General features: G+C 51.2%; 2 protein-coding genes across 2 annotated transcripts; one reads left to right on the top strand and one right to left on the bottom strand.

Annotated features, from left to right (window-relative positions):
- Window positions 1-437: 437 nt before the first annotated feature.
- RGS19 (regulator of G protein signaling 19) lies at window positions 438-5,749 on the top strand (the record flags this gene model as incomplete). The annotated part of the gene is made up of 4 exons (XM_082007041.1): window positions 438-538; window positions 2,922-2,996; window positions 3,878-4,112; window positions 4,740-5,749. 4 exons carry the CDS (start codon window positions 438-440, stop codon window positions 4,926-4,928), a joined length of 600 nt encoding a protein of 199 aa, XP_081863167.1. The 3' UTR covers window positions 4,929-5,749.
- Window positions 5,750-8,647: 2,898 nt separating this feature from the next.
- On the bottom strand, window positions 8,648-23,060 carry TCEA2 (transcription elongation factor A2). The gene is made up of 9 exons (XM_082007391.1): window positions 22,998-23,060; window positions 22,220-22,325; window positions 20,158-20,248; window positions 14,137-14,270; window positions 12,733-12,797; window positions 11,774-11,920; window positions 11,287-11,433; window positions 9,290-9,361; window positions 8,648-8,671 (listed from the first exon to the last, which is right to left on the bottom strand). The coding sequence occupies exons 1-9, from the start codon at window positions 23,049-23,051 to the stop codon at window positions 8,663-8,665; spliced, it is 825 nt and encodes a 274-aa protein (XP_081863517.1). The 5' UTR covers window positions 23,052-23,060; the 3' UTR covers window positions 8,648-8,662.
- Between the last annotated feature and the right edge of the window lie 1,610 nt (window positions 23,061-24,670).

Raw genomic sequence — 24,670 nt, 5'->3', positions numbered from 1 at the left:
GCACAGGGCAGCCTCCTCGGAGCTGCTCGCAGCCGGGGGGTCCCTCTGCGAAGGTGACGTGGTGCCGCTCCTCTCCTTCCCCGCAGGCTCCGTCCAGGAGGTGGCAGGGACATTAGCCGGGCGGTCTCGGCACGGCTCACCCACGCGCTGGCAGGAGCGGAGAGCAGCAGAAGAGCTCCCGAAGCACGACCCAACCCCGTCCACCGTGTATGAGGCTGGGACGCAGGTGAGGGGGTGACCAGCTCGGGGCTGGCTGGTGGCCAGCATGGCAAGCAGGAGCCAAAACTGCATCCTGGCAAGTCACTGCGCGGGGGTCCCTCATTCACCTCCGGGTGCTTGCGCGTGGGTGGGGATAATCATCGGCAGCTCGCTCACCCGCTCCTGGCCCTCCTGCCTTTCAGTACGCAGGACCCGCGTCCGCAGAGACACCCCTTCCGATGTCCCGGCATGAGACTTCTCCGACAACGGTGCAACCCGCCAGCAACCACCGCCCCAACGCCTGCTGCTTCTGCTGGTGCTGCTGCTGCAGTTGCTCATGGTACGTCCCGCCGCTCGCGCCGGCCCGAGGCTCCCGCGGGGCTGGCGAGCGTCACCCGCCCGCCTCGTCCTCCGGTATTGAAGGGCCCCGTAAGGAGGGGAGACACGAGGGTCGCCCGCGTGCTGCCGGTGCCCTGTGCTTTGTGCAGCACCAAGCACTTGGGCATGGCTGCTGCCCAAGCAGGTGCCCCGGTTCAAGGGGGACGGGGTCCTGCAGCAGCCCCCACCCCTGGGTGCTCGGCAGCCCTTCGTTGCAGATCCCGGTGCCCCCGCGGCACCATGGGCAGCGGGTGCAGGAGGGCAGCTGAGATGGAGCCGTGCCTGCTCACCGAGCCGAGCCTCCAGGCCGCTTGCGTTGGAGCTTAGAAAGGGCGTAAGCGGTGTTTTGGAGGTGACGGGCATGTGTCGCTCTGCCATGGTGTGTCGCTCTGCACGGAGCCTGGGGAGCCCGAGCTGAGCCTCGGTGCACCGTGACTCCTGCCCGTCGGCTGAACCTTTTAAAATACGTAGAGCAGAACGTGGCACCGGGAGCCCCGCTCCTGCGCTGCACTGATGGCTCTGCTGGGGCTGGACGGCCCCGGCCGGGCTGTGCGGGGAAGCTGCCGGCAGCACGGGCAGCGCAGCGCAGTGCTTGGCCGAGCCGCACGGCCTCTGCCTCCCCAGCCCGCCCTCCCAAGGCACCCAGCTGCGCCCGGGCAGGGCGGCAAGGCCGGGCAGCGGCACCCCCGGACACAGCACTTGTGCAGGCAGGAGGATTTTGCTGCCTGTTTCAGGCAGCTCAGGGCAGGAGGAGAGCTGGGTTTCCCTGCCCAGCGTCACGGCTGCCTTCTCCTGGCTGCGGCGCCCTGCCGAGGGGGATGGCCCTCGTCCGTGGGAGCTCTCTCGGGCAGCTCTGCCTTGGTGCAGAGTCCGGCCCCGGCCTCCCAGCGCTGCCCAAAGCCAAGGACGTAACCAGCCGCTTGCCTGCGGCTGCATCTGCCGTCCTCTGCGAGGGTCCCCAGCTCCTTATTCTCTGGATACCGCCGATTTTGAAGAGCCCGCCCACTCTTCTCCATCCTCAGCCTGTCCTGAGCTTGCTGATGGCTCCGGGCTTCGCGGCAGCTTTGGCTACTGACAGCACCAAGCTTCGGAGGAGCAACGAGCCCTGGAGCTGAGCACCGTGCAAACCCCCGGTGCATGCCCAGCACTGATGCATCAGCCCACGCAAACCCCCGCTGCGCCCTTGGGGCCCCGTCTCGCCTGATCCCATCGCGTCTCCTCGCATTTGCAAGGCAGCAAGAGCGGCGAGCGGCTCCCCTCGCGGCCTGGCCTGAACGTCTCCCTCCCGGGCGCTGGCCCGGGCTCGGTGGCATTTGGCTGTGGGCAGGGTGGCCCTTCCCTGGGTCCCTCCTCTGCCTCTGCAAGAGCCCGTGAGCAGAGATGGGACAGAAATCCCTCCTGTACCCGCTCCTGGAGCAAGCAGCGACCGGCACCGACCATTCCGGGGCCCCGGCGCGCCGGGCAGCAAGCCCCGGGGGCGGCGTGGGCAGGGACGTGCCCGCAGCTGCGCCCACCCCGGCCGCCCGCGCCGCTGGGGGAGAAGTTTGCACATTTAATGTTGTGTGAGCGGCGAGGGACTGTGTCGCAAGCAGGAAGCGCTGCGGTCAGCTCCGGGCACCGAAATTCGAGGGCTTGAGGGAAGTTGGCGGGAGGCCACTCTCCCTTTGCACCGCCGGCACCCCTGGGGCAGCGGGATAGGGGGACGGGGGCACCGGCAACTCCCAGCCCCGGCGCCGCCATCCCATGCTTGGCCTCCGGGCTGGACCGGTGCTGGGGTGTCCCGGGGGTGCAGGGCCTGGCCCTCCGTGTTCCTCTGTCTGCCCTGGCCACCGGCTTCCTGGGCGAGCCAGGGCCGTCACCGGCTGGAGACGGTGATAACCGGCCGCGGGGACCGTGCGTGCCGCGGTGCTGAGCTCCGGCGGCCGCAGCCCCAGGCCGGGTACCTGCCCCCATTTATTTATTTATTGGTGTTTTTTCGTGGTGGTCCATGACGGCTGTGCCACGGGCTGAGCCGGCACTGACCTCTGCCGGCTGCTGCCACCCGGCCCGGCGGCCACTGCGGCCCCGGCTCGGCCCTGGCACAGGTCCCGGGCGATGGAGCAGGGCCGGGGCCGCGGCGCTGCCCGAGCGCAGGAAACACCCTTGCAGGACGGCAGCAAAACTGCCCAAGGAGCCGGGGTGCCGCCGGGGCAGCGGGCAGGGTGCTGCTGCAGCCGGGGAGGAGACGGATGGGGGCTGCTGGTCCCCGCAGAGGGGATTCGGTGGCCGGGGCCGGTCAGGGGGGTCAAGATGGGGGTCTGGGTGCATCTCCAACGCCCCTGACTACCTTTCCATCTCCCCGTTAGGAACGAGGACCGGGAGCGAGCGTGGAGGGCGTCCCGGGAGACCAAACTGGAGACCATCCCAAACTGTGAAGCGTGGTGAGTGCAGGGGCAGTGCCGTGGGGGCGGGCGGGGAGGACCGGCACCGCACGGCACCCACTGCCACCCTCCGTGGCACCCAGCCCCGCATCCTGCCCACCGGTGCACGCACAGGGAGCAGGGTCAGGGTGCCAGGACTTGGGGGTTCCTGGTGCTGCTTCCAGTGGCGTTGGGGGTGCCCACCAACGGAGCTGGGAGCCACGGGCTGCAGCCCTTTCTGATTCTGGCCCTTGGGCCCCTTGTGAAGGGAAACTGAGGCACGCAAAGACCTTGGCAGCTTCCAGGCCACGTCCCAAGGGCAGAGCCTGATCCTGCAAGCACCCACTCCCTGGGGGATGACTACAACCACCCGCCCACAGCCCATCCGTGGGTGCTCTGTGCAGTGCCTGGCACATCAGGGTTAGGGGCCAGATGTGCTAATTAGCCACTGGTAATGATTGTTCCTGCGCTGCTTTAGCAGGCAATGAGCATTTGCTGGGGAGCAGCCCCTCTCCCTCCCTTCCCCAGCTGTGAGGGCTGATGGGCTGATGTCCACCTCTGCCTGGCCGGGGCAGCTCAGAGCTGCCACTCTGCAAGGGAAGGGCTTTTGTCTCCTTCTGCGTTTGTGCAAAGCCAGCACCAAAATACACCTCGGCTTGGGAAATTCAGCTGGAAGCAAGCCCACGCTCCGAGCTGGGACAGACCCCGTGAGCAACTGCCAAAAGCCTCCGTAATAACCGGACCCCGAGTGGGAATGGCCTCGGCGTGGTGCACGAGGGATGCGTTTGGGCATGGTCCCGCTGCGACAGGAGCAGGGCTGAGCACAGCCAAGCTGTGCTGGGAGGGACCCTCCCTGGCTGGCCGTAACGCTCTCCTTTGCCTTCCCCACCGGGACCCGGCAGCACCAAGCCCACGCCAGAGGAGGTGCGGGGCTGGGCACAGTCCTTTGACAAGTTGATGAAGAGCCCGGCGGGTCGCAACGTCTTCCGGGAGTTCTTGCGGACTGAGTACAGCGAGGAGAACATGCTCTTCTGGCTAGCGTGCGAGGAGCTCAAAAACGAGTGCAACAAGCACACCATCGACGAGAAGGCCAGGATGATCTACGAGGACTACATCTCCATCCTCTCACCCAAGGAGGTATGGGGCAGAGCCCCTCCCGTGGCTCTCGGGGCATGGCTGAGGCTAAAATGGGGCTGGGGGGGATGTTTCTTGGGGAAAGGGCTCTGTCCTGGCTGCCACTGCAGCCCTGCGGCAGTTTGGGGTGGGTGGGTGGTTGGGGATGAGTTTGGCAGGGTAGCGGGTTTGCTTCATGCTTGTGCAGGGCGGTGGGGAGGGCATCCCCAGCTCCCCAAAATCCCTGGGATGCAGCCGGCAGCGGGACCAGGGGCCGGGTTGTGCTGCGGGGCCAGAACCTCACGAGGGCACCAGCGGGCTGAGATGCTGCAGCCCAGCTCACAGCACCCCCAGAGTGGGGGCACCCAGGGTGGGAGCACCCCAAGCCCCTTCCCCACACCCAGCAAGGGGACACAGGAAAGACCCGGAGACCTCCCCACTTCTCCCTGCAGCTCTCCAAAAACACCCTGGCTCTGGTGCAAATACGCTCCGGGGTGGAGCGCGCCGTGGTCTCCCCGTCTCTGGCCACGTGCCACATTCATACCCAGTTTTCCACAAAAACTCATGCAGGGGTGCAGGGGTGGGTGCTGGGGATGGGGGCTCAGCACTATGAGTCCCTCAACCCCCCCCATTTCTCTCCCTACCGCCCAGGTGAGCTTGGACTCGCGGGTGCGGGAAGTCATCAACCGGAAGATGCAGGAGCCGTCCTCGCACACCTTCGACGACGCGCAGCTCCAGATCTACACGCTCATGCACAGAGACTCCTACCCTCGCTTCCTGAACTCTGCCATATACAAATCGCTGCTCCAGAGCGTCTCCCGTTCCTCCTCGGAGTCCTAAGGGCGCCCGCCGGCTGCGGGGATGCCGGCGGGGACACGGCGGCCGGGGGGGAGCTCGGTGCCTCCTCCCCTTCGCCACCCTCCCTGCCAGCCACCCCGAAGTTTTTAGCTTTTTACCTATGAACCGTCACCCCGGTTTCTGGGCCACCCTCCAGGGCTGTCCCCAGGGCTGGCGCCACTGCGGCAGCGCAGCCCGGGCCGGCTCGTACTACTGAACCCCTGCCCCGTCCCCGCCGCTGGCCGGAGCGAGCCGGGGAAGCGCGCGGGAGAGCGCCGGGGCCCGGCTCCCCCTGCACCGTTTTGAAGAGGTCACTTTATCCCCTCTCCGCCACACCTGGGGACATGGCACATCCCCATTTCCCACCTGAGACCCAGTTGGGGACTGGGTTGGGGTTTGGTTTGGGGGGGGAGTGGGGGGAGGTCAATTGTTGTTGGTTTTGGTTTGTTTTGTTTTTTTTTTTTACTTTTTATTTTAAATGCTCTTTTTGTTGGCTTTTACTGGGGGACTCGAGGGGCGGGAGGGGAGTTTGACAAGCATCTCTGTACATATAAAAACTTGTCAGGTTTACATTGCCCCGTCTGTTTGAAGTGGCCCACCGGGCAGGGAGCAGTGCTGCACCCCCTTCGTATTCCTGCAGGATCCGTGGGGCAGGCAGCACCCTGAGGCCATGGCCCCCCATCCTTGAAGTCACCGACAGGGCTCTGGAGGGGCCAGAGAGGACCCCAGCGGTGGTGGTGCCCCAAGGATGTGCGCGGAGGGTGGGCAGGGTCCCCATTGCACAGCCCCGGGGCACCACACGCTTGTCACCCCAGATGCAGAGCATCCAGCATCCCTGGCGCGGGCCTCGGGGCAGGGGAGAACACATGTGGGGGCTGTGCAGGTGGTATTTGCCCTCCTGAGAAACCCCCAGGAGTCCCAAAAGCAAAGGCTCCTGGCTGGCCCCGCCAGCGGGGAGAAGGTCCCTCAGGAGCAGCCAGGCACCAAGCAGGGGCCAGGCACAGCTCCACGTGGGAATGGGAAACAGTGCAGGGAAGACACAGGGTATCTACGTATTTTGGTTCAGGGTGAGGAATGGTTTACTGGAGCCCCAGTGCCCTGAGTTAAAATATTTCTGCCCCTGCGCTGAAGCAAAGTCAATGCTGGGGTCCTGCCACCCAGCCCTGTTGCAGAAGGCCAACACTAGTCTTTGTTCTTCCTGCCCCAGAAGAGCCTGTGGTTTCCTATTTATCTACCCCTCTCCCTCCCTTTCAAAGAAAAAAAGAAGGAAGAGTGGTTCTTTTTATTGGAGATATTTTTTAAACAAACAAAAAAAAAAAATCAGCTTTTTTTTTTGGTTGTTTCCTTCTTTCCTAGTGGCATGACTGTGTGGAAATTTATGTCAGTAAATTTAGGTTTGTTTGCCAGGCTGGAAGTGCAATTCAAAAAGATGTATTTTTGAGAGAGACCAGAGCTAGTTTGTTCAGGAATGTCAGTATTATTTGGTTGTTATTGGCAAGTTTTCCCCTGCGAGTGCCGAGCCTGCACTGCTACAGCCCCACAGCATCCCCAGCCCAGGGGAGACCCCACTGCCATCAGTTCATCTCATCTCTTCCTCCAAATTTAAACACCTTATATGCAAATCTGAGACTTTGAAGTTACTTCTGAGACACCTCTTTATCCACTGGCTTTCCCCTCACTGTCTCTCCTTGGTGCTTTCCCAGAAAAGAGCCAGTGTGATGCTCTGACAGAGTACTTTTCCCTCGATTTGAGGGGCTCCTGCTTGTGACTCTCCATACCTAATTCAGGATTTTCAGCAAACCCTACCCAAACCCGACTCCTCTCCTTACAGTAAGACAAGAAAGGCAACAGCAACTGGTAATGAGCTGGCTCCTGTTCACAGCGCACGAGCCAGAGTGCCTGGGCCAGCTTTGGTTTCAGATCCTGAAGCTTTTTTTAAGCATTACTGCAAGGACGCTGTTCCTTCCCAAGCGTGGCTTGAATAATCCCGTTCACCGCAAGACTTGTGAGCCTTAAAAAAGTTGTCAGCATCTTTGAATCTTTTCCTTCTTGGGAGACTTGGCTGCACCCTGTAAAGTGAAAGCCCTGAGCAAAGGATCCTGTTGGGATCCCTGCCTCCAGAGGAGCACATCCTTCAAAGGGGCTGCAAGCACGTTTTCAATCGCATTCATGTGGCTGCTTACTCGTCTCTAAACAGCTCCAAGGTCTCTGTTGAATGTCTGCTGTCTGGCATGCTGAAAAGCCAGTGGAAATACTTGTTTTTCACCCTGGAACAGGGGAGTGATGCCATAGATGTTACTGCAAATGCTCCTGCACTGCTTGTCAGTTAAAGGCTAGGAAGAATGAAGAGGGATTTTAAGTCTCAGGCCGAAAGCTGTTGTGAGGACAGAGTTATCCCCACCAGGTTCTAATAACCTCCCAGAAAGAGCCCAATCCTGCAGGTCCCACTCAGTCATGTTGGCAGATGTGGCACCCAAGGCTGTTCAAGTTCCAACCTCACTTCAAACCCATCCTGTTTCATAGAGCTAAGTACCAACAGTTCCCACCGGTACCTGTAATCCCTACCTCCTCCAGGTCCAAGCCTCTGGAAAAGTTCCTGTATTTGCACTGCTCCTCCTCCTGAGCCTCTCCAGCCAGTCTCTCTGAAAACTCAGGCTGCCTTTCAGCTGTCAAGCTCAGAGCAGGGTGTACACAAGCAGGAAGGTGCCTGGGACTCCCTTTTAACACTCCCACTGGCCAGTGGATTCCTCCACCTCCTTTACCAATGGCTTCTCCCTGTTCCCAGGTTCCCCGCGTGACGGCCCTGGGGAGCAGCCTTTGGCAAGGCAGCAGGAATAGCCACAGGCTGCCAGAGCCTCCCTGCTCCCAGCTAGGGGCTGAGGTTGGCTCCAAGGGTCTCCTTCCACAGAGGGATGGAGCACTAGGCAATGCCAACCTCGCCTGGGCCTAGCACACCTTCCTCCCTCTCTTGATCCCCAAAATCAACAGTTTGGGGGTTTTGTTTTGTGGCTGGTGTCACCCCGCTTTGTGTGCCCAGGTTGTAACAGACTTTCTTGATCTCGTCTCACAGCAACCTTTGTTGTCATTTAAAGGCCTGAGATAAGGTACGCATCACCATGCAAATTCAAATTAACACTACCAAGACAGAAAGCAGCATCTGATCTGTACCCCAAAAGCTGTTTTCCATCCACAGGTCTGCTCAGCCAGGGGAAGACGACCCAGCCATCCCTCCACACCAGGACTTGGCCCAGTGTTTTAGATTTCATGAGCTGATTAGGAACAAGCCTTGGTGCACCGAGGGCGTACCTACAAGCAGCTTCTGACTTTCTGGTGGTCCAGGCGCTGTTCAGGCCTCATCATCTGGACACTGACTGTCTGTCAGGCTCCCCTGCAGTTCCACGCCACAAAAGCAAAGTGCTGCAGACGCACAGTCCAAATAAAAGTCAGAAACTGACAAAAATGTTTAATATTAGTTTTGAAGAAAAAGTGAGCGTACTTGCTTAGATGAGAAAAGAACGACTAAGTGTGTTTAGTGAGCTCTCCTGCCAACCTGTCAGCCCACAACTGGGGCTCTCCACTGAGGCCCAAACGGAGAGGCAGGCCTCCCCGCAGCTGCTCTCTCAGCGCGTGACAATGCAAACTCACTTGGGACACAATACACAATTGCCGTGGGAGCTGGCGTATGGAGGTTGCACTCTGATCTGCGTTTGGCTGCCGCTCTCGGCCCATGGCACATATCAGCAGAACTGCAAGAGAAGGGAGTTTAAACCCCGATTAGAAAACCTCACTGCCAAGGGGAGTTGCGGGTCATGCGTGTGCTGCCTAGAAGACAGGGATCCAGGTGATGGTCTTGTTTCTGAAGCTGGCAAGGGCTTGGGGATTCTGCAGAGGCAGGGCTCAGCCCCTGGAGCAGGGGCCGAACAAGAGCTCCCGTTTGAATCTCTCAGCCGTGGCTCTTTGGCACTTGGTAGTGGCACCATTTCTGCTCACCATTGACCGGGAGATTTCTGCTCACCCCCGAGCTCTGTGCGCAGTACGAAAAGAACGGTTTTAAAATCTCGAATGTCATCACCACCATCTCTCAGGGGCAGAGGGAGCATGGAATGCACCGTGAAGCTGGTCATGGCAGAAGAGGGGATGTAAGGAGGGAGGCAAGGAATGCAAAAGTGAGACTTGACCCCAGCTGTTCTGCAGAGGTGGGATGAACCCAGGAGCTCTTGCCTCTGTGCTGGGAGGAAAGATCACTTGCTAGAGCCAGTCAGCGTTTGGCAAGCACCTCTGAGGGCAGCAGCTACGCGTCTGCAGCATCGTGGGTGCAGCTACCCTAAGACCCCTCAGTGCCAGTAATATCCTTGGTGTGCTACCTTCCAGCGATTCCCACACTCGTTGCACACGACGAAGGTGGTCATGGGCTCATCGGAGCTGCGGGTCTGCACCTGGGGAGGACACGAGGGAAGTGAGAGCTGAGCATCGCACATGGCCCCGTGGCAGGTCACGGGGAGCTCCCTGTCCCGCTGGTGTCAGCGATGTCAGAAATCAATGAAACACTGAGGCTTGGGAGGGCAAAAGGAACTTCCCTGTAAAATGAGTCTGGTTATTGTTTTACACACAGCTATACAGCTCATCTCATGACCCCTCTCTAGCCTGACACTGATGTGTTTTGGGGCAGCAGATTTCCCTCCTCACACCCTCTGCTGCCCATTCCTTGTGGCTGGCTCCAGGGGTGGACACAGCCACAGCCGGTCCCCCCCAATATGTCCCCCGGGAAGGGATGCAGCAGCAGTGAGGTGACAAAACCCTCAGCCCATCATGCGTGTGCTCCACAGCAACACATAAAAAAGCACTCAAGCCATTCCCATTTACAGACCAGTCCTATGTGCTGGCCTCACAGAAACATGCTCTGGGTTACCACGTTCTGCACATTTCCAGTCTGGTTTGTATTTGAGCCATTAAGGAACTCTGATATGTAACCCAGATGTGAATGCTGCCTCTGACTGGCTCTTGCCAGAAACACATACTTTGCTAAAAATCAGATTTTCACAGCATTTGAATACCACAAAGCAGATCTACACTGAAAACACAGGCACTCCCTGCACAAGTCAAGACAGCAGAACTATGCCGAGGGGTAATTATGGTGATCTGCATGTGTAATCACCCAATATGCAAAAGTCACACTATTTGCATTATGCAAATTAAGCATGTTTTGCAAGCATGGTGGATAGCTAAATTCTGTAATTCTCACCCGACATTACTGTCTGGTTTCCAATGCTTTCATAAATGCCCATTCATCTACTTGGAACTTACAACTCAGACACCAAACACTATTTTCACTGGAAAACTGATAAAATTACAGAAAGCCTTCTGATACTTTTAGAAGACACTGTCGTCACCTGCCCAAAGCCAGGCAGTCGGGCTCCAGCCCGCTACAGGTGGAGACAGAGTCCCACGTGCTGCTGAGGCGAGCGAGACAGCCCAGGCAGCGCTTCCAGCTGACTTACTGGGACAGCCTCTCGCCTGAGCCAGCCTGCGGGATGCAAGACTGCTGCTGAGCCAAAGGAAAATCCCTGGTCAGCTGCCTGGCTCTCGTCTGCGTTTGCACGTCACGTCCAAGCATACGAAGGAGTTTCACTCGGCACTTGCACACACAGTTTGTGCGCACCCACTCAGTAGCGATCTCGTGGTTGCTGGTGCATTTTTAGGTATCTGCACATTCTAAAACACTGACTCACAGCAAAGGCACATTTATCTCCAGATGCCTGGCACGAACATGAGAACTAAAAAGCACTGGTAATGCACAAGGCTTCCAGCAGCTGTCCGCTGAGAAGAAAAATCCCCTCTGCCTGCTCACATCACCACTTCGTTTATTCCTTATGTTTCACCTGTTTAATTTTAAGTTGGGATTTGTCCAGCTGCAGCTTATCTACATTCTTAATTTGCACTTTTAATACCATCAACGTGCCTGCCTCGGTTTCTGCAGTCTCTCTCCTCTACGCTACCCACTCCTTTCTTGTCTGCATCTCCATACTCCCAGCACCTGCTTCTAATGTGCAGCTCTCCCGAGCTGCACAGCAAGCAGCACCACTGTACTGTTGAAAGCTTCCCGGGTGCTGCACAACCCTTGCTCCTCTACAAAGGAGCCACAAAAAGTTACACAAACTCCAAAGAAACGTGGGCAAAATCATTGTGCAAAAGCAGTACATTTTAGAGAGCCTCAAGTGTACAAAAAGGTTCTCTCCACCAGTGGCAAAGTTTGTGCCATGCTGCAGGGCCTGTCACAGAGCAGTAAGAGCTCATGACCATGACAGATCATGTCCTGTGCACAGGTCAATGGTGTGGAGGCCATAGGAGCAGGAAGACTAACCTGGGTGTAGGTGCAGTTCTTCTTCTTGCATTTCCCACAGGTGAAGAGGTCAGTCTGCGTGCCTCCCGTCTTGGCCATCTGATGCTCCCGGATTGCTTCTTTTGTCATGGCTTTCCTGATCTCTTTCAGCTCATTACTGGCCATTTCCTTTCAAAAAAAGCAATAAAATCACATCTGTCCAGTTCTACCACCACACCTGCTACAGTGGAAAGAGTCAACCAGGACAGCGTGGCCTAACAGATGGGTATTAAGACAGAAAGCCTTTCATTCTTGGTTTCTGGTCCATACCTAGGCCCACATGATGATATCAAGTCCCAATAGACTACTCTTCACATTGCAAACCTCATTGCTAGTTCACTCCCCATACACTCTGGCAGCAGCTGCTGAAAAATCTGCAACCCTGGCAGCAGACCAGCCCCTTGCTTCAAGCTAAACCACAGGATACATCCCCTGTAAGAAGCAAATGCTGCTCCTCAAGCTTCCTCACCTCCGAGGTCATCACTGCGATCTGCTCAGGAGTAATCGCCCCACACAGCACGTTCTTCTTCAGCTCAGGATTTTTGGAGTCCTTCAGATTCGAGATGCGGCTCCTCACTCGGTTTTTGTATTTCATGTCTGTGTTCTTGACATCTTGGTATATGAGTACATGGCAGTCAAGGAGTCTGCAATCAACCCAGAGGCTTCCAAGCACTTTCAGTACCACTCATGAGTAGCAGGCAGTGTTACCCACTGCCAGGACACAGATGAGGGTGCTAAGACCCAACAGCAGTGTCTGCTCTGGGAGGTTAATGTTGGATTTGAGAGCAGGCTTATACAATCCCAGAGTCTGGGGCTTTCAGTCCTGACGTTTTCACTGTGCTGGAAATAATCTTTATTTTCAGTTATGCTCAGGTTCTTCAACCTGCTTTTTCAGCAAGGTAGCCACAAAACCCTCCACTAAGAGCCCAGCTGCACCTCCTACCCCACAGCCTCCAAACCAAGCTGGTTTTGGGGGCTTATCTGAGATAAACTCCTGGCTTATCTCAAGTTGACACGCAACTTGATCCTCATTGCTCCATCCTTCCCATTGCTTTTGTCTATATCGGCACACTCTCCTCAACAGGGAGGCACAGGGAAGTTGCATGTATTTGGAAGCAGAGCTGAGAGCAGGAAATAGCATTTTTATGGGAAAGACAAACGGGGGATTACAGTCCATTATGGTGCAAACAGGAAGGAAATAACTGTGTCCATCATACCAGCAAGGGGTCTGCCCTGAGCTCCCAACACCACACTGGTAGCTCGTTAGTGACCCAGAGCTCTGCCAAACAGAGCTGGAACCAGATCCAGAGCCCTGACAAGCAGAGTTGCAGCAGAACATTTATGCAAAGAAAGACCATCCCATTTTTCCTCTGCACATTAATTTCACGGCCTGGAGGCATGCAGGCCCTTAAGGAAGCCCCCCACAGTAAGGATATATTCTTCAATCTGGGCTGCTATGTGCTCACAGTCGGCGCCAATGGCAATATAATCATCTGTAAGACAAGAGAAACATGAGGCCAGCGACTTCCAACCAGGCAAGAGGTCCCCAGGCTCAGCATTTCTGACATACAAATCTAGATAGTTTGCTATTTCGATTTACATGCTCCTTCCATCAAATGGCATCTTGGCCTTTGCTTTAGCTGCCCTCTGACCCTGATGAAGACAGACCAACCCAGCCAGTCTATGCCCTCTGCCTCTCTAGGAGATGGACTGCACTAGACAAAGCTAACAAGAACCTGGCCCCCAAAACATACAGCTTTCTAATACATTCTTGGTATAGCTGAAATCAAACATATAGGCAGGAATTGAGTCTCATCAGATATTGGTGTCAATGAGAAGTAGCTCTAGTCAGACCAACAATCTGGCAGGGCCCAGAAGCATGCAGCATCGGAGTCAAGCCTTCACTTCTCTTCTCAGCTCAGGACTCTGCCCTCCTCTCTTCTTTCACATGCTGCTTCTTGCCAATTAAACAGCATCATATAGAGTGCAATAACTGCTAAGAGTTTGGACACTGGGTATTGTAACCAACGCCATAAAACAGGGAACAAGGATGAGCTTATACACATAAACACGTGCGTGTGCACAAGAAGGCTAGAAATAAAAGACATCTGCCATCTACATTCCTTGGCTCCAAATTAATAAAACTCTGCAGTGTTTAGACCCCAGTTTTCCAAAGGGATCTGCAGTTTGGACATAAGCATGTGTTCAGCTTGAGATGTTTAAAATCTGACTTTTCAGAGATGCTGAGCACCTGCAGTTGCCTCTCATTTTAGACGGCACAGCCTGAGTGCACAAGACACCTATGCCACCCCAGATCCACAGAGGACCATGGTATTTAAGGGGCTCCAGTTTGCATGGGTAGGGGAGTCTAAGAGCAGATAACGACTGGCATAAGCACCATTACCCACAAATTCCATGTATTGAGTTACAGCTTCATTTTGTGCCCCAAAGGTAAGCTGAGATGACAGCTTCCCTTTACAGCAGTCAAGACAGACCCACAAAGCGAAGCAAATATCTGCATACCCGAAGATGAAACTTCTGGCCAGACCACCCCAGGCTGCAGAGCAGAAGACCCCACGTTCTTAACAGCCACTGTCTGACACATTGCCATGCCTCTGGTTCAAGCCAGCTTTATAGACACTTTATAGCAAGTGTCTATAAACACTGCAGTGCCAGCCAGTCTAGACCGAGTGGATGACAATCATTCTTCGACAGGCTGCTCCAGAAGAGTGTATCTAAGAGGAGCTGGTGCTGACCTATATGCAGAGGTCTGTCAATGCACCAGGAGCTGTGAAGCATTTTAGGCAATGCATGGTTTCCCCCAGCACTTACCATCAGCCTGTAGAGCTGTTGTCAGCATTTCTCTGCATTTGTTGCGGACAGCATCGCAGGTGACAGGTGCCGGAGGGAAGGTGGTGATTTTGGGGGTGGTCGGAGTCTTCGGAGGCTCCTGCCTTTTGTTGGAGCTAAAAGAGAAACTTCACCTGTCAGAATGTCTCAGTTCGGGTCACTGAGAGCAGAGGAGGGATCAGCAGGTATGTGGACAAGCATCCTGTTAATCATAACACAAAACCAGTCAGAGGAAAACAGTACAAAGCCACATGACCTGAATGAGCATATAGCGCAATACAGCAGCCAGCACCATCAACCCAGATACGAGCTCTCCTGTGGACTGTGCTAGCTATAAATGGAGGGTTTAATCCTTGAAGCAGGCCTGCCTGCTATTGAACACATATCACAACTGCTGGACCACTGGGCATCAAGTGAAAATATTACGAAGCCACCGGACGCCATCAGTAACTCAAATGTACTCAGGACTCCCTGAGACCATCAGCACTCTCGGTCTGGTAGCGTAGCGCACAGATGCACAGCGCCTTATTCTTCTCTCGCTTGGCAGGACACAAAGTCCATAACTATTCTCAGCAGAAAGGGAGCAGAAGCCACCACTAAGGTTAATCTCAGCAGGTGCTGGAGCTGGTTCCTCGTCTCACATTCTTCACTACCAAGATGTCAGCAGCAGGAAAGAGAACAGCTAAATGAACAAAAGCACTCTAGCTCTCTGTGGCTGACAAGGAGTGCAGCACACTGCCTTCTGGGGCAGAAATCAGAGAAACCTACACCAGCCCCTCCAGACAAAGGAGCTGCCATGCTAAGGAAAAGAAAGAAGATGGCTCCTTCAGCTCCAATAGCAAAAAAAGCCCCAACAAAGCATAATGTATAAGAGCATCTTCCTTTTACCTGTAATCTAGACAAGAATCTTTTATTGCTCATCCCACAGAACACCCCTCTACAACCACACATGGCTTGCACAGGTGCCAGGCTGGCACAGGACTAATAAATACTGCTTCACTCACAAAAATTACTTCATTTCCACCTGCAAGCAATCGTGGACACAAGCAAGGGAATGCAAACACCTGCCTGCTGTGGCTGACTCAGTCAGGTCATCTGCCAGGGTAGCTGGCTGGAGAGACTGAAAGTGAACGATCACCGCACAGGCTGGGCTTGCAGACACCGCTGTGAGGTTTGTGTGCCGGAGGAGTAACCTCACTGAGCAGTTCAGCTGGGTGTACACGCACCATGTTGAGACATCTTGCCCATAAAGCCTAACGTCTGCACGTAGAGTTCGTTTGCCCTGCAAATACTGCTGGTAAGAGACTTGGACTATTATGATTCCCAGATGATTTTATAGAGGCCGCCCGCCTTAAATCTAGGCGGCAGAACAGCAAATTTTTCAGCAGAGATTGCTCTGACTTTGGTCTTTGGGCCATAAAATGCACTGTATTTATGGGCAATGCCTGGTAACATTAATGCAGTAAGAGACAAAAGGAAAAAAAAGAAACCCTGATATTTCACCCATGCCATACTGGCAATATCTCCTTGAAGATCTCAGTGGCTTGACAATTGCTTTTAAGCTGGGTCACTACTGCCAGTTCTTTGCCATCAAAAAATAAATCTGCTATGAAAAAGCACTTCCACTACACTGTCCTGGAAGGGATGAGTCAGCCCACAGAAAAACAGCACTAAGCTGGAAACCTGAATCTGCTGCTGTACAAATGGAGCCAGACAACTTCATGGACTTATCCTGGGAGACCCTGCTGCTAAGTTCAAATCCAGTCTGGCTCTGCTGTGCCTCAAAGCCTGTAGATCATCATTAGGGCTACTGGATTTCACAGTTCAAAACCTCATCAGGTCTTTTTAAGAAGCATCCACCAGTGCACCTTCAGCAAATTGTTCAGCTCAAACCGTAGCAGAAGATTAATTTCTTGCTCAGATGAAATAGATGCACTCTGTGAGGGAGATTATATTGCAAGCTTACTGTGTTTCTCTTTGACCAGTAGATGAATAAAAACACTTTTTACCAGCTAGTTTTACTGGGTGGCACTGCAGGAGGCTATTAAGGAAGAGATTTGTGTCCAAACCACTCACACTCAATAGAATTTATACTGCACATATTACAAAAAGAAGAAACAACTTAGCTTGCAAATAATCAATTAGATGACCTTCTCCCATCCAGGACGTACAAATTGCCATTAGGTACTTTCGTGCTGAAGCAGCTATGCACAGATCACAGGCAGCACGCATGGGGGTGTACATAGCAAAGCATACACAACTCAGGAATAACTCATCTAAAAATCACAGCTGATCATGTTGCGTAACAGTTTGGACAAATGAGACTTCCCAAAGGACAAAGGCAAAACGCCTCAAAAACATGCCTATGATAAAAGGAAAGACTGAAGGAACTGGAGTGGTTTGCAGCAGGCAAGACTTTCAGGACTTATCTCCTCTACCCAAAAACTTGTTACAAAGGAAGACAGTAGGAAAAATCCTCCGTACTTGCTAAAGACAAAAGCATGAAGAAATGGTCTTAGCAAGACTGTTTTGATTGAGAATAAGTTTCAAATTGTAAAGGTGAGTTATGAATTAGAAGATATTGCCAAGGGCAGCTACAGAAGTGTCTTACCCTGAGGTTTTTTAGGGTTGTCAAAGAGCTTAGAGAAAGGCTTGTCAGGGACAGCTTGGGCAGAGGTCATGCTGTCCTGGGAAGGAGTAGCAGGAAAACTTCAAGAGCTCTTCTAGCTTTAACTTCTGTCTCATTCTGCAAGCAACAGTGACACTAAGGTCTCCCAGAGCAAAACATGTTCACATAGCATGTGAACTCTCAACACTGACCTTCACTACATTCAATACTTAAAAGTCAGGCCTTTAAACTAATATTTACACAGGTAATGCTTGATTTTCAGGAAGGTTCTGTCCACAAATGCTACTGACTTAAACATTTAGATGTTTATTCCCTGGAGGTGGGAAAAAGGCTAGACAAGATGCATGGTTATCCCACTTCTGTTAGCTGAAAAGTAAAGACATATTCTCCTACATACACATACATGTCATACACACCCTGAGATGACAACTGATCACTCACAAATTAGATGAGACCGAATTCTCAGCCACTCCAAAGACTCTGTACAGAAAGTTATTTATTAAGCTTTAGAAGTTAGTTTATAATTAGAATAGCTGGGAAACAGACCTCAAACACACCTAGAAAACTTATTTCAGGAAATCCTTGTGGTTCACACTGTTCCTGTTAAACAAGAGAAAGAGCTTGTAAATCTATCCAGGCAACTACAGTTTACACATAAAAAAGGCTATGCTGGAACAAAATGGTGGCAAAGCAACAGCCAGGGACTGCAAGCAGAACTCTGGGCTGCACCAAAAGAAAATCCCATGGAAGAGCTGAATTCAGGCCACAGATACAAAACCTCCTCATCAAGGCAGTTTAGAGAATCCTGGAAGAAAAAAAGCTCATGCTGCCAGAGACAGAGAAACATTAGACATAGCCCATTAAAATATACTACACTAATGGTCTAAAATACTACAGCACAACCAAATATGCTTTGGATTACAGTAATGCAGCATACAACTTCACAGGTGCCAGCTCCATGCTGGCTGGCTCAGAGCCTCCAGGTCTCGCAGTACTAGCTCTCTAGTCACTACAGAGAGATTTCTACATCTGTGTTCCAGAAAGCAAGACAAGTTTCAGGCCAAGAGCTATTCCAGTATTTCTCCCTGACACAAGAGGAAGGCCTAGCCAAAATCTATCAGACTAAGTGGCTGAAATATCTGAATACAAGCTGATCTCTTTGGTGTCTTTATAGCAGCCTCATCTGAACCAGCTATCACACACTAAGCAACTAGTCAGACTCCCTTCATCACAGCCTGTGCCTCAAAGAACAAAGACTCTTCACTGCTAATTTTTTTTTTTTTCAAGGAAGGTTGTTTTGCAGCACTGGAGGGTAAGACAGCATTCCTGTCTCTGTAAAGAGAGCCTGGCTCACACTGACACCAGGAGCTAGCCACTTCTGCTGGTCTATGCTACACTAATCCATTTGTTTCTGTTTATCCTTCACAACCAAGGGGATGCTTTGCCATTCAGAAGATGGAGGGTGAATACACATAGAAAGTATCAAGGGGAAAAAAAAACCTGCAGTAGCTGCAGCACATCAAGGCACAGGGGAGGGTTAGCAGCACAAGCCAGAAAGCTCCACTCCACATACCCCATGATAACTGTCTGATGAAGCAAGGTGACAGCAGGGGGTTGCCTCTCTACCTACAGCCAGGATCCTATTCAGAGTGAAATTACTACAAGCCTCAGCCTTCAAACCAGATGTCCTAGCAGGCCCAGCTAGTTTTGCTCATGAAGTGTCTGCTGCCACTGTGCCCAGGGAATGTCTCACACATCCTTCCCTCCAGGCTCCGCATTCCCCAAGGTCAATTTTCCAAGATTAAATAAGAAGCTTCCCTTTTTCCTTGAACTGCAATACTACTTCCTGGCTTGAGCAGTACCAGCCAAGTCAGTAATACGTGTCTTCTCTCCCCATCAGCAACAGCCAACAACAAGTACTTTCACACAGGCTTCGCCCATACCCTGGAGGGAAATCTGCCTCCCCTTACGAGTAAGGGCATGCACAAAGGCTCTTGCCCGTGACTGACTCAGCTCCTACCCTCACCCTGGGGAAGGCAGTACCTGCCTGCACTTCACAGTTTATACTCTAAATCATGACCATGAAGAGAAGGTATTTGCATCACAAGGCTGGTGATACTGCTCAGACCAACTCTCAGCTTGCGAAGCAAACCCTTCTCCACTACCACTGGTGGCTCTTTGGCCTCCAACCTTCATCTCCTCTCAGTGGGGACAAAAGGAAACATCAGGCAGGAGACTAACCTACTGCTTCTACCCCTGGACCACTGTCACACACCACTGGCTGCATCATACACACAGATCTAGACAGACCTAGCTCCCACACTGCACTACATCACTACAAGACTCAATTCTGGCCACAAAGCCTCCCCAGTACTTTCACTGCAATACTCAGCAAATCCTTTTTCACATTTTACGGAAGTGAGATAACCAAAGATGCAAGTCAATTAAAGATACGTAGCTCAGCATCAGTAGCCTTCTCCATCAGCAGCTCTGTGTAGCATCAAGCCTTGAGAGATCTCAGAAAAAAAGGAAAAGCAAACAGTAGAGTGACAAAAAAAGTGACCAGAGACAGGCTGCAGACATGGAAGAGCCTGCAAACCAGCAGGAGTATAGCCTTAATACTCTAAATCTTCTGTCAAACTTAAGATTGGTTAAATCACCTAAAGGTCAAATCTACAAAGTGCACACCCTCCTGGGATCTGAGGTTGAGAAAAGTCTCTCGCCTCTGGAACGAAGCTCTAAATTGCATTTCCCTACTCCCCTTTGATCACTGCCTCCACTCGGGGCTTGGCCAGTGCAGTTGCAGACAGTGGGAAGAGGAGCCAACGTTCAAGGTATGGCAAGGAGCAAGCATGCAGCAGACCTGCCAGATGGCTGGACATCAGTCTGGAGTGAAAACAGGACTTCTGCTGGGACTTGTCAAGGACAAAGAAATGGAAGTTTTACTATAGTGATGTGTCAGTCAATCCCACTCATCACTTGAGATTGCAAAGGCCAAAAATAATCTCCATTCTAAGGAGTTCAAAGTTAGAAATAAGCAAAAGTATATAAAAACGCAACACAAAAAAAACAGAAGAATGTTTTACTAATAGAAAAGTCAACACATAACCAAGAGTAGAAAAATATGAAATACAATGTAAATAAAACCAAAAAACTCACTAAAGGCACTGTATTTTGTAGACACCTATTTCTGTGTCACAGTTTGAGAAATGCCAGACAGACGCCCTCTGAAGAAGTCTAGACTCCTGGTGTTTCTGACCAGGAATTTAACTATACAAAATTCCCAACTCAGACACTCAAAAATAAAAATTAGAGTGCAATAAGAAAATTCAAACTCTGTAACAGTATCATCTTTGGTTAAAGGGAAGCATTACCTTTGGTCTCTTGAGTTACCAATCTCCTTCGAGGAAGATGTTGGCAAGGACAGGTTTTTCTTTTTTTCCTCACTTTTTTCCTCAGAAGCATCTATATTCAAAAGAAAAAAAAATGAATGCTAAGAGGTTCAGAACTAGTCTTTATGCTACAACCCTGCCTATACTAATCAGTTTCTTAGCACTACACAGTGTTGGCCTAAGGCGAGTCATTACTCTCCAAAAAGAATCAGGAGAAAGAACACCGTTATGGCCTGTTGTGCAGTCCAACAGACCTTTTACTTGCTTCCAAGTAGAAAATAATTCAAACAAAAGCTTTCCTCACCAAACTAGAGAGCAATCACCTTCCTTGCCTAAGAGATAAGCTTCCTCACAAGACATGCCTCATCACAAAACTTTCTTCCAGCAACACCCTGGCTGCCGAGTACAGAATCTTAGATCAAGTTCTCTAAAGCACCACTAAAAGCAGCATTTTCAGCCAACACCACCTGAAGGGCCAGTACGGGCTAGTCCTTCTGGGAATACAGCTTCCAGTGTTTCCCAAGTGCCAACAGCACAACCCTGGAGAGGACTTTCATTACACTGTAGAGCAAGTTGGACCCAGAGATGAACTGTCTCAGTCTAGGCAATACACATCAACCCTAATGTGGAAGTGACAGTGCCAGCCAGGAAAGGAAAACAGCGCTTCCAAAACTCATCTAATCTATCAAGAAACGGAGAGCCCTGGGGTGCAGACTAGAGCCAACCGCAAATTTCACTTCACCTCAAACATCACCTCACTCTTGTTCTTTTTACACACAGCTACCCAAAAGATATGTTTAAAAAGCAAGGAGTGTTTGAATTTCACATTGGGGTACTTTGCCACTAGCATAGAGTGGGAGACACGCAGACTTCCTAGCAGGAGATAGGTGTTGGAGGTATGCGAGGAATGAGCTCGGGGTACTGTTTAGTCTGAGAGCAGCTCACAAGGCACAGCCTTGAGGGAAGGAACAAGATAACCACAAAGTGAACGCAACTACTGAACTTGGAATGAACTGTCCTAATTAACATCTAATTTACATACAATTAGCATAGTAGAAACCCACCCTTGGGTAGGGAAAGCCCTCTACCCACAGAAGCCCCTTCCTTTTTTACTGGGCATGCTCCATGAGAAGGACACTGCGCCTTCAAGTGGAGACGAGGCTGGCAGGATCTGCTAGGGAACAAGGGTGACTGAGCCAACTTGCAAAAGTAGGTAACTGTTGCTCGAAATGTATAAATATTTTCCATGTCTTAACCAAGCGGTGCTAGCTTTGTGGATCTACCACTTAGCACCCAACTCTGCACAGATTTGGAATAAAAGCAAGTGTCTTGACTGTTTTTCAGCTCTCTGCACACAGGGTGAAAGAACCTGTATTTGGGATAACAAAGGTAGAGCTGTCCTTCCAATCACAGCACTGCAGATGCCTCATTCTTCTACCACAAAGGTAACCACTAAAACCATATTTGTAAATCCCTCCATCTGTAATTTTGACATTAGCCTGTGCTATATCAGCATTAAGATTTCTCAGACAGATTTACAAGCTTCTGCTTATCAGCGTCTATCACCATGAAAGCCTCCTCAGCAGAAAACAGTCCACGTGAAACTGTCTACAAGGTGTTAAATTAAGATTCTTCTATAACTCATCACCCAAAATGCATTCCGGCACTTACTTCCAAGCCATTGCACACGGTTGACAGCACACGCTGTATTAATGCCACAGAGCACACAAGCCAGGGCAGAGGGTTCAGAGCGCGGATATAATTTCTACAAATAATGCTGCTAATTATATGGACAGGTACACATTAAGAATAGTCCTGAAGCTTTCAGTGCTCTTTCAAGGATGACCTAGCTAAACAGGAGCTAAATCTAGAGGAATGCATGGTAGGAGACAAAACTTGAAAGACAGAGGGTGCAATTGTAAAGGTTGATTTGCTAGAATATTCTATTCAGATCGATAGATAAGCTTTCCTGGGAAACGCAACCTCCCGCTGAAGCCAGCTCCTTCACAAGCTGAATCTGACAGGAACATGCTGATTTTCTTACCTAGAAGTTTTTTCCAAGATTTGATGAGGGATTTGGCAAGCGATATCACTTCTTCATCTGTGCTCTGCTTTCTCAGTGCATTTACTGACATCCCAATGCGGGTGGACTGCAAGTGAACATTCAAATGAATCATTCAAGAACAGATTTGTTATTTGTTAACTAACTGAAATCAGAAATAATCATGATGAAGTCAAAGCAATGACCAAGATATGAAGTATCCAAAGACTTGCAGAACGATTATCTCCTTACAACTGTAAAAGAGCGAGATGACACTCTCCAGCTTACTCAAGCCGATCAGGAGCTAGACATCCCATCACCCACAAAAACCTCCTCTATACACCTATAAGTGACATTCAAGCTTAAGAGTGAAAAAAAATCCTAAGATGCATATCTTAATCTCTGAATTGTAATTCTGTTCACACCTCCCCAGTGTCCTGAATATCACCATTACAAAGAGTTAAAGAACTTCTCCCATGACTGCCCTTTGTGTTTGCTACTTTAATCTGGTCTTTCCTTTTTTTGAGGCCTAAGAAAGGATCTGAGCAGCTACCCACATTTGCCTCATCAGCTGTGCACAAGTTTCAGGCAGCACATGGTGGCCCAGAGCTATTTAATTGCTAGTCCAAAACCCAGGTTCAGTACTATTTTCTGGATTTAATGTTTATTTTTGATTCAAGTGAGACAAGAAGCGAGAGGAAATCTATTAAGTTTATTTAGACAACATTTTGAACTCATCCAGATGCAGACTTCAGTTTTTTACCCTAACTGTGCAACTCACCTGCAGTAAGTCCAAAGTCATAGGCATACTTTTCAGTTCTTTCAGTAAATCCATTGCACCATCCTAGAGAGGAAAAGAGAAACAGAATGAGTGCCTCAGCTTTTATTAAAGTGCAACAGCTTGGAAATAAATTCAGGAAGCTGAATTCAAAGGGAAAAACACCAACAAGCCTTCCCTTAAAACGTCAGCAAGATTACTGCTGGGATTGCTGTTCCAAACAGTCAGTAGATCCTACAATCTGGAGGTGCCTGAAATACTGGGATGAGCAAAACAGAAGAGCACTGGAGCACTACAGGTCTTTGCTGGTGCACGGCACAACAGCAGCATTAGCTTATTATCCTTACCCGGCAAGCTTAACATTTTTAACAACTGAAAATACACTCTGAATCACAACTGTCCAGCACACCACTTGGCTTGCAGGAGTAATCCTACTATCAAACTCACTATTTTGGATACCTGATTAATGATATTAACTCACAAAAACAATTTAGCATAGCTGCAAAAACTTCAGTCACCCACCTAAAGCTCAGAATCACTGTTCAGAGCCAGAGCTAAAAGTATCTCTTTCTACAGCATGAAACTTAATGTAGCTATTTCCTAGTTTTCATATTAATACCCCACTCTGCTCAGGACAAGAGCTGATACCAGAGGCAAAGCCATCAAGCAGTGAAGCTGAAGAGCTGGTCACTTGGAACTCATTACATGAGGTTTCCTTGCATCAGCTCTGTATCCCAGAACCCAGACCCAGAAAAAAACCCTGACCAGGCAATCTGTAGATACCTAAAATCAGTAGCCACCCAGAGAAGCGGCAGGGACAGAAGCACTAGTCTCCCTTCAGCAGCACTCAGCAGATCACAGCCTGGAGGATGCCTGTCTCCATTCAGCTGGCTCTTTCCTCCCATCCCCCTTCTACCAAACAAGGCCTTTAGTGTTCATGTTTAACAGTTCATTTAAAACACCAACCACTCCAAGCCCACTTGCAGCACAAGACCTACAGAGCCTACGATTGTAGGGAAGCAAAGCAGCCTGCACTGACAGACCCTGTCCTCAGATCCCGTCCTCCCTACGCAGAAGGGCCGTTTCCAATTCATCGCAGGAAGCAATCCAGCTGGCAGTGCCACCCTACAGAACAGATGCTGAGAAAGCCAAATCAAAGCAGAGTCAAAGCTTTCAGCGTGCACACAAGCAACTCACACCAGCATAAGCCACACATTACCGTACCCAGAATGAGCGGCTTCCCACTCAGGCAGTTTCACACCTTTCTGTTCCTCCAATAGCCAAATGGACTCCATTAAATCCAGCCCTTAACATACAAAATGACCGGGTGATTCCTGTCTCCGTTATCAGAAATGGAGCCACTTGGCACAATGGCAGTAAACGGGGATCCATGCAAAAACTAGAGCAACAAACAGGTACTCCAGGCAACCATCCTGCAGGAAGAGTTCACAAATTAGCCAATATAAAATAAACACACTACAGTTCAGTACCATGTAAAATGCCAACCAGGAGAGAACATTGCATACTGCTCGTTTAAGAAGCTGCCTCTTTCTCAATGAAGCTTGGAAGCAAATTCTGCAAAGTTGCTCCTTTCCTATTTCAACAAAGGCATTGAAAACCTGCCATCAACGGGAACAGACATCACAGGCTGTGGTTTAGCCCAGACACACTTTCCT

Source organism: Phaethon aethereus (genome assembly GCF_964289735.1).
Source record: "Phaethon aethereus genome assembly, chromosome: 16".
NCBI lineage: Eukaryota > Metazoa > Chordata > Aves > Phaethontiformes > Phaethontidae > Phaethon > Phaethon aethereus.
The sequence above is the reverse complement of the archived record's forward strand: the minus strand, read 5'-3'. Positions and strand labels throughout refer to the sequence as shown.

Coding starts and splice junctions, on each gene's coding strand:
- TCEA2 (XM_082007391.1), bottom strand. CDS start 23,051: ATGGATTTACTGAAAGAACTGAAAAGTATGCCTATGACTTTGGACTTA. Junction 14,271..20,157: donor GGTAACTCAAGAGACCAAAG/GTAATGCTTCCC, acceptor TTTCTCTTTTAG/CTCCAACAAAAGGCAGGAGC. Junction 9,362..11,286: donor AGAACTGCACCTACACCCAG/GTTAGTCTTCCT, acceptor TGTCCTCCCCAG/GTGCAGACCCGCAGCTCCGA.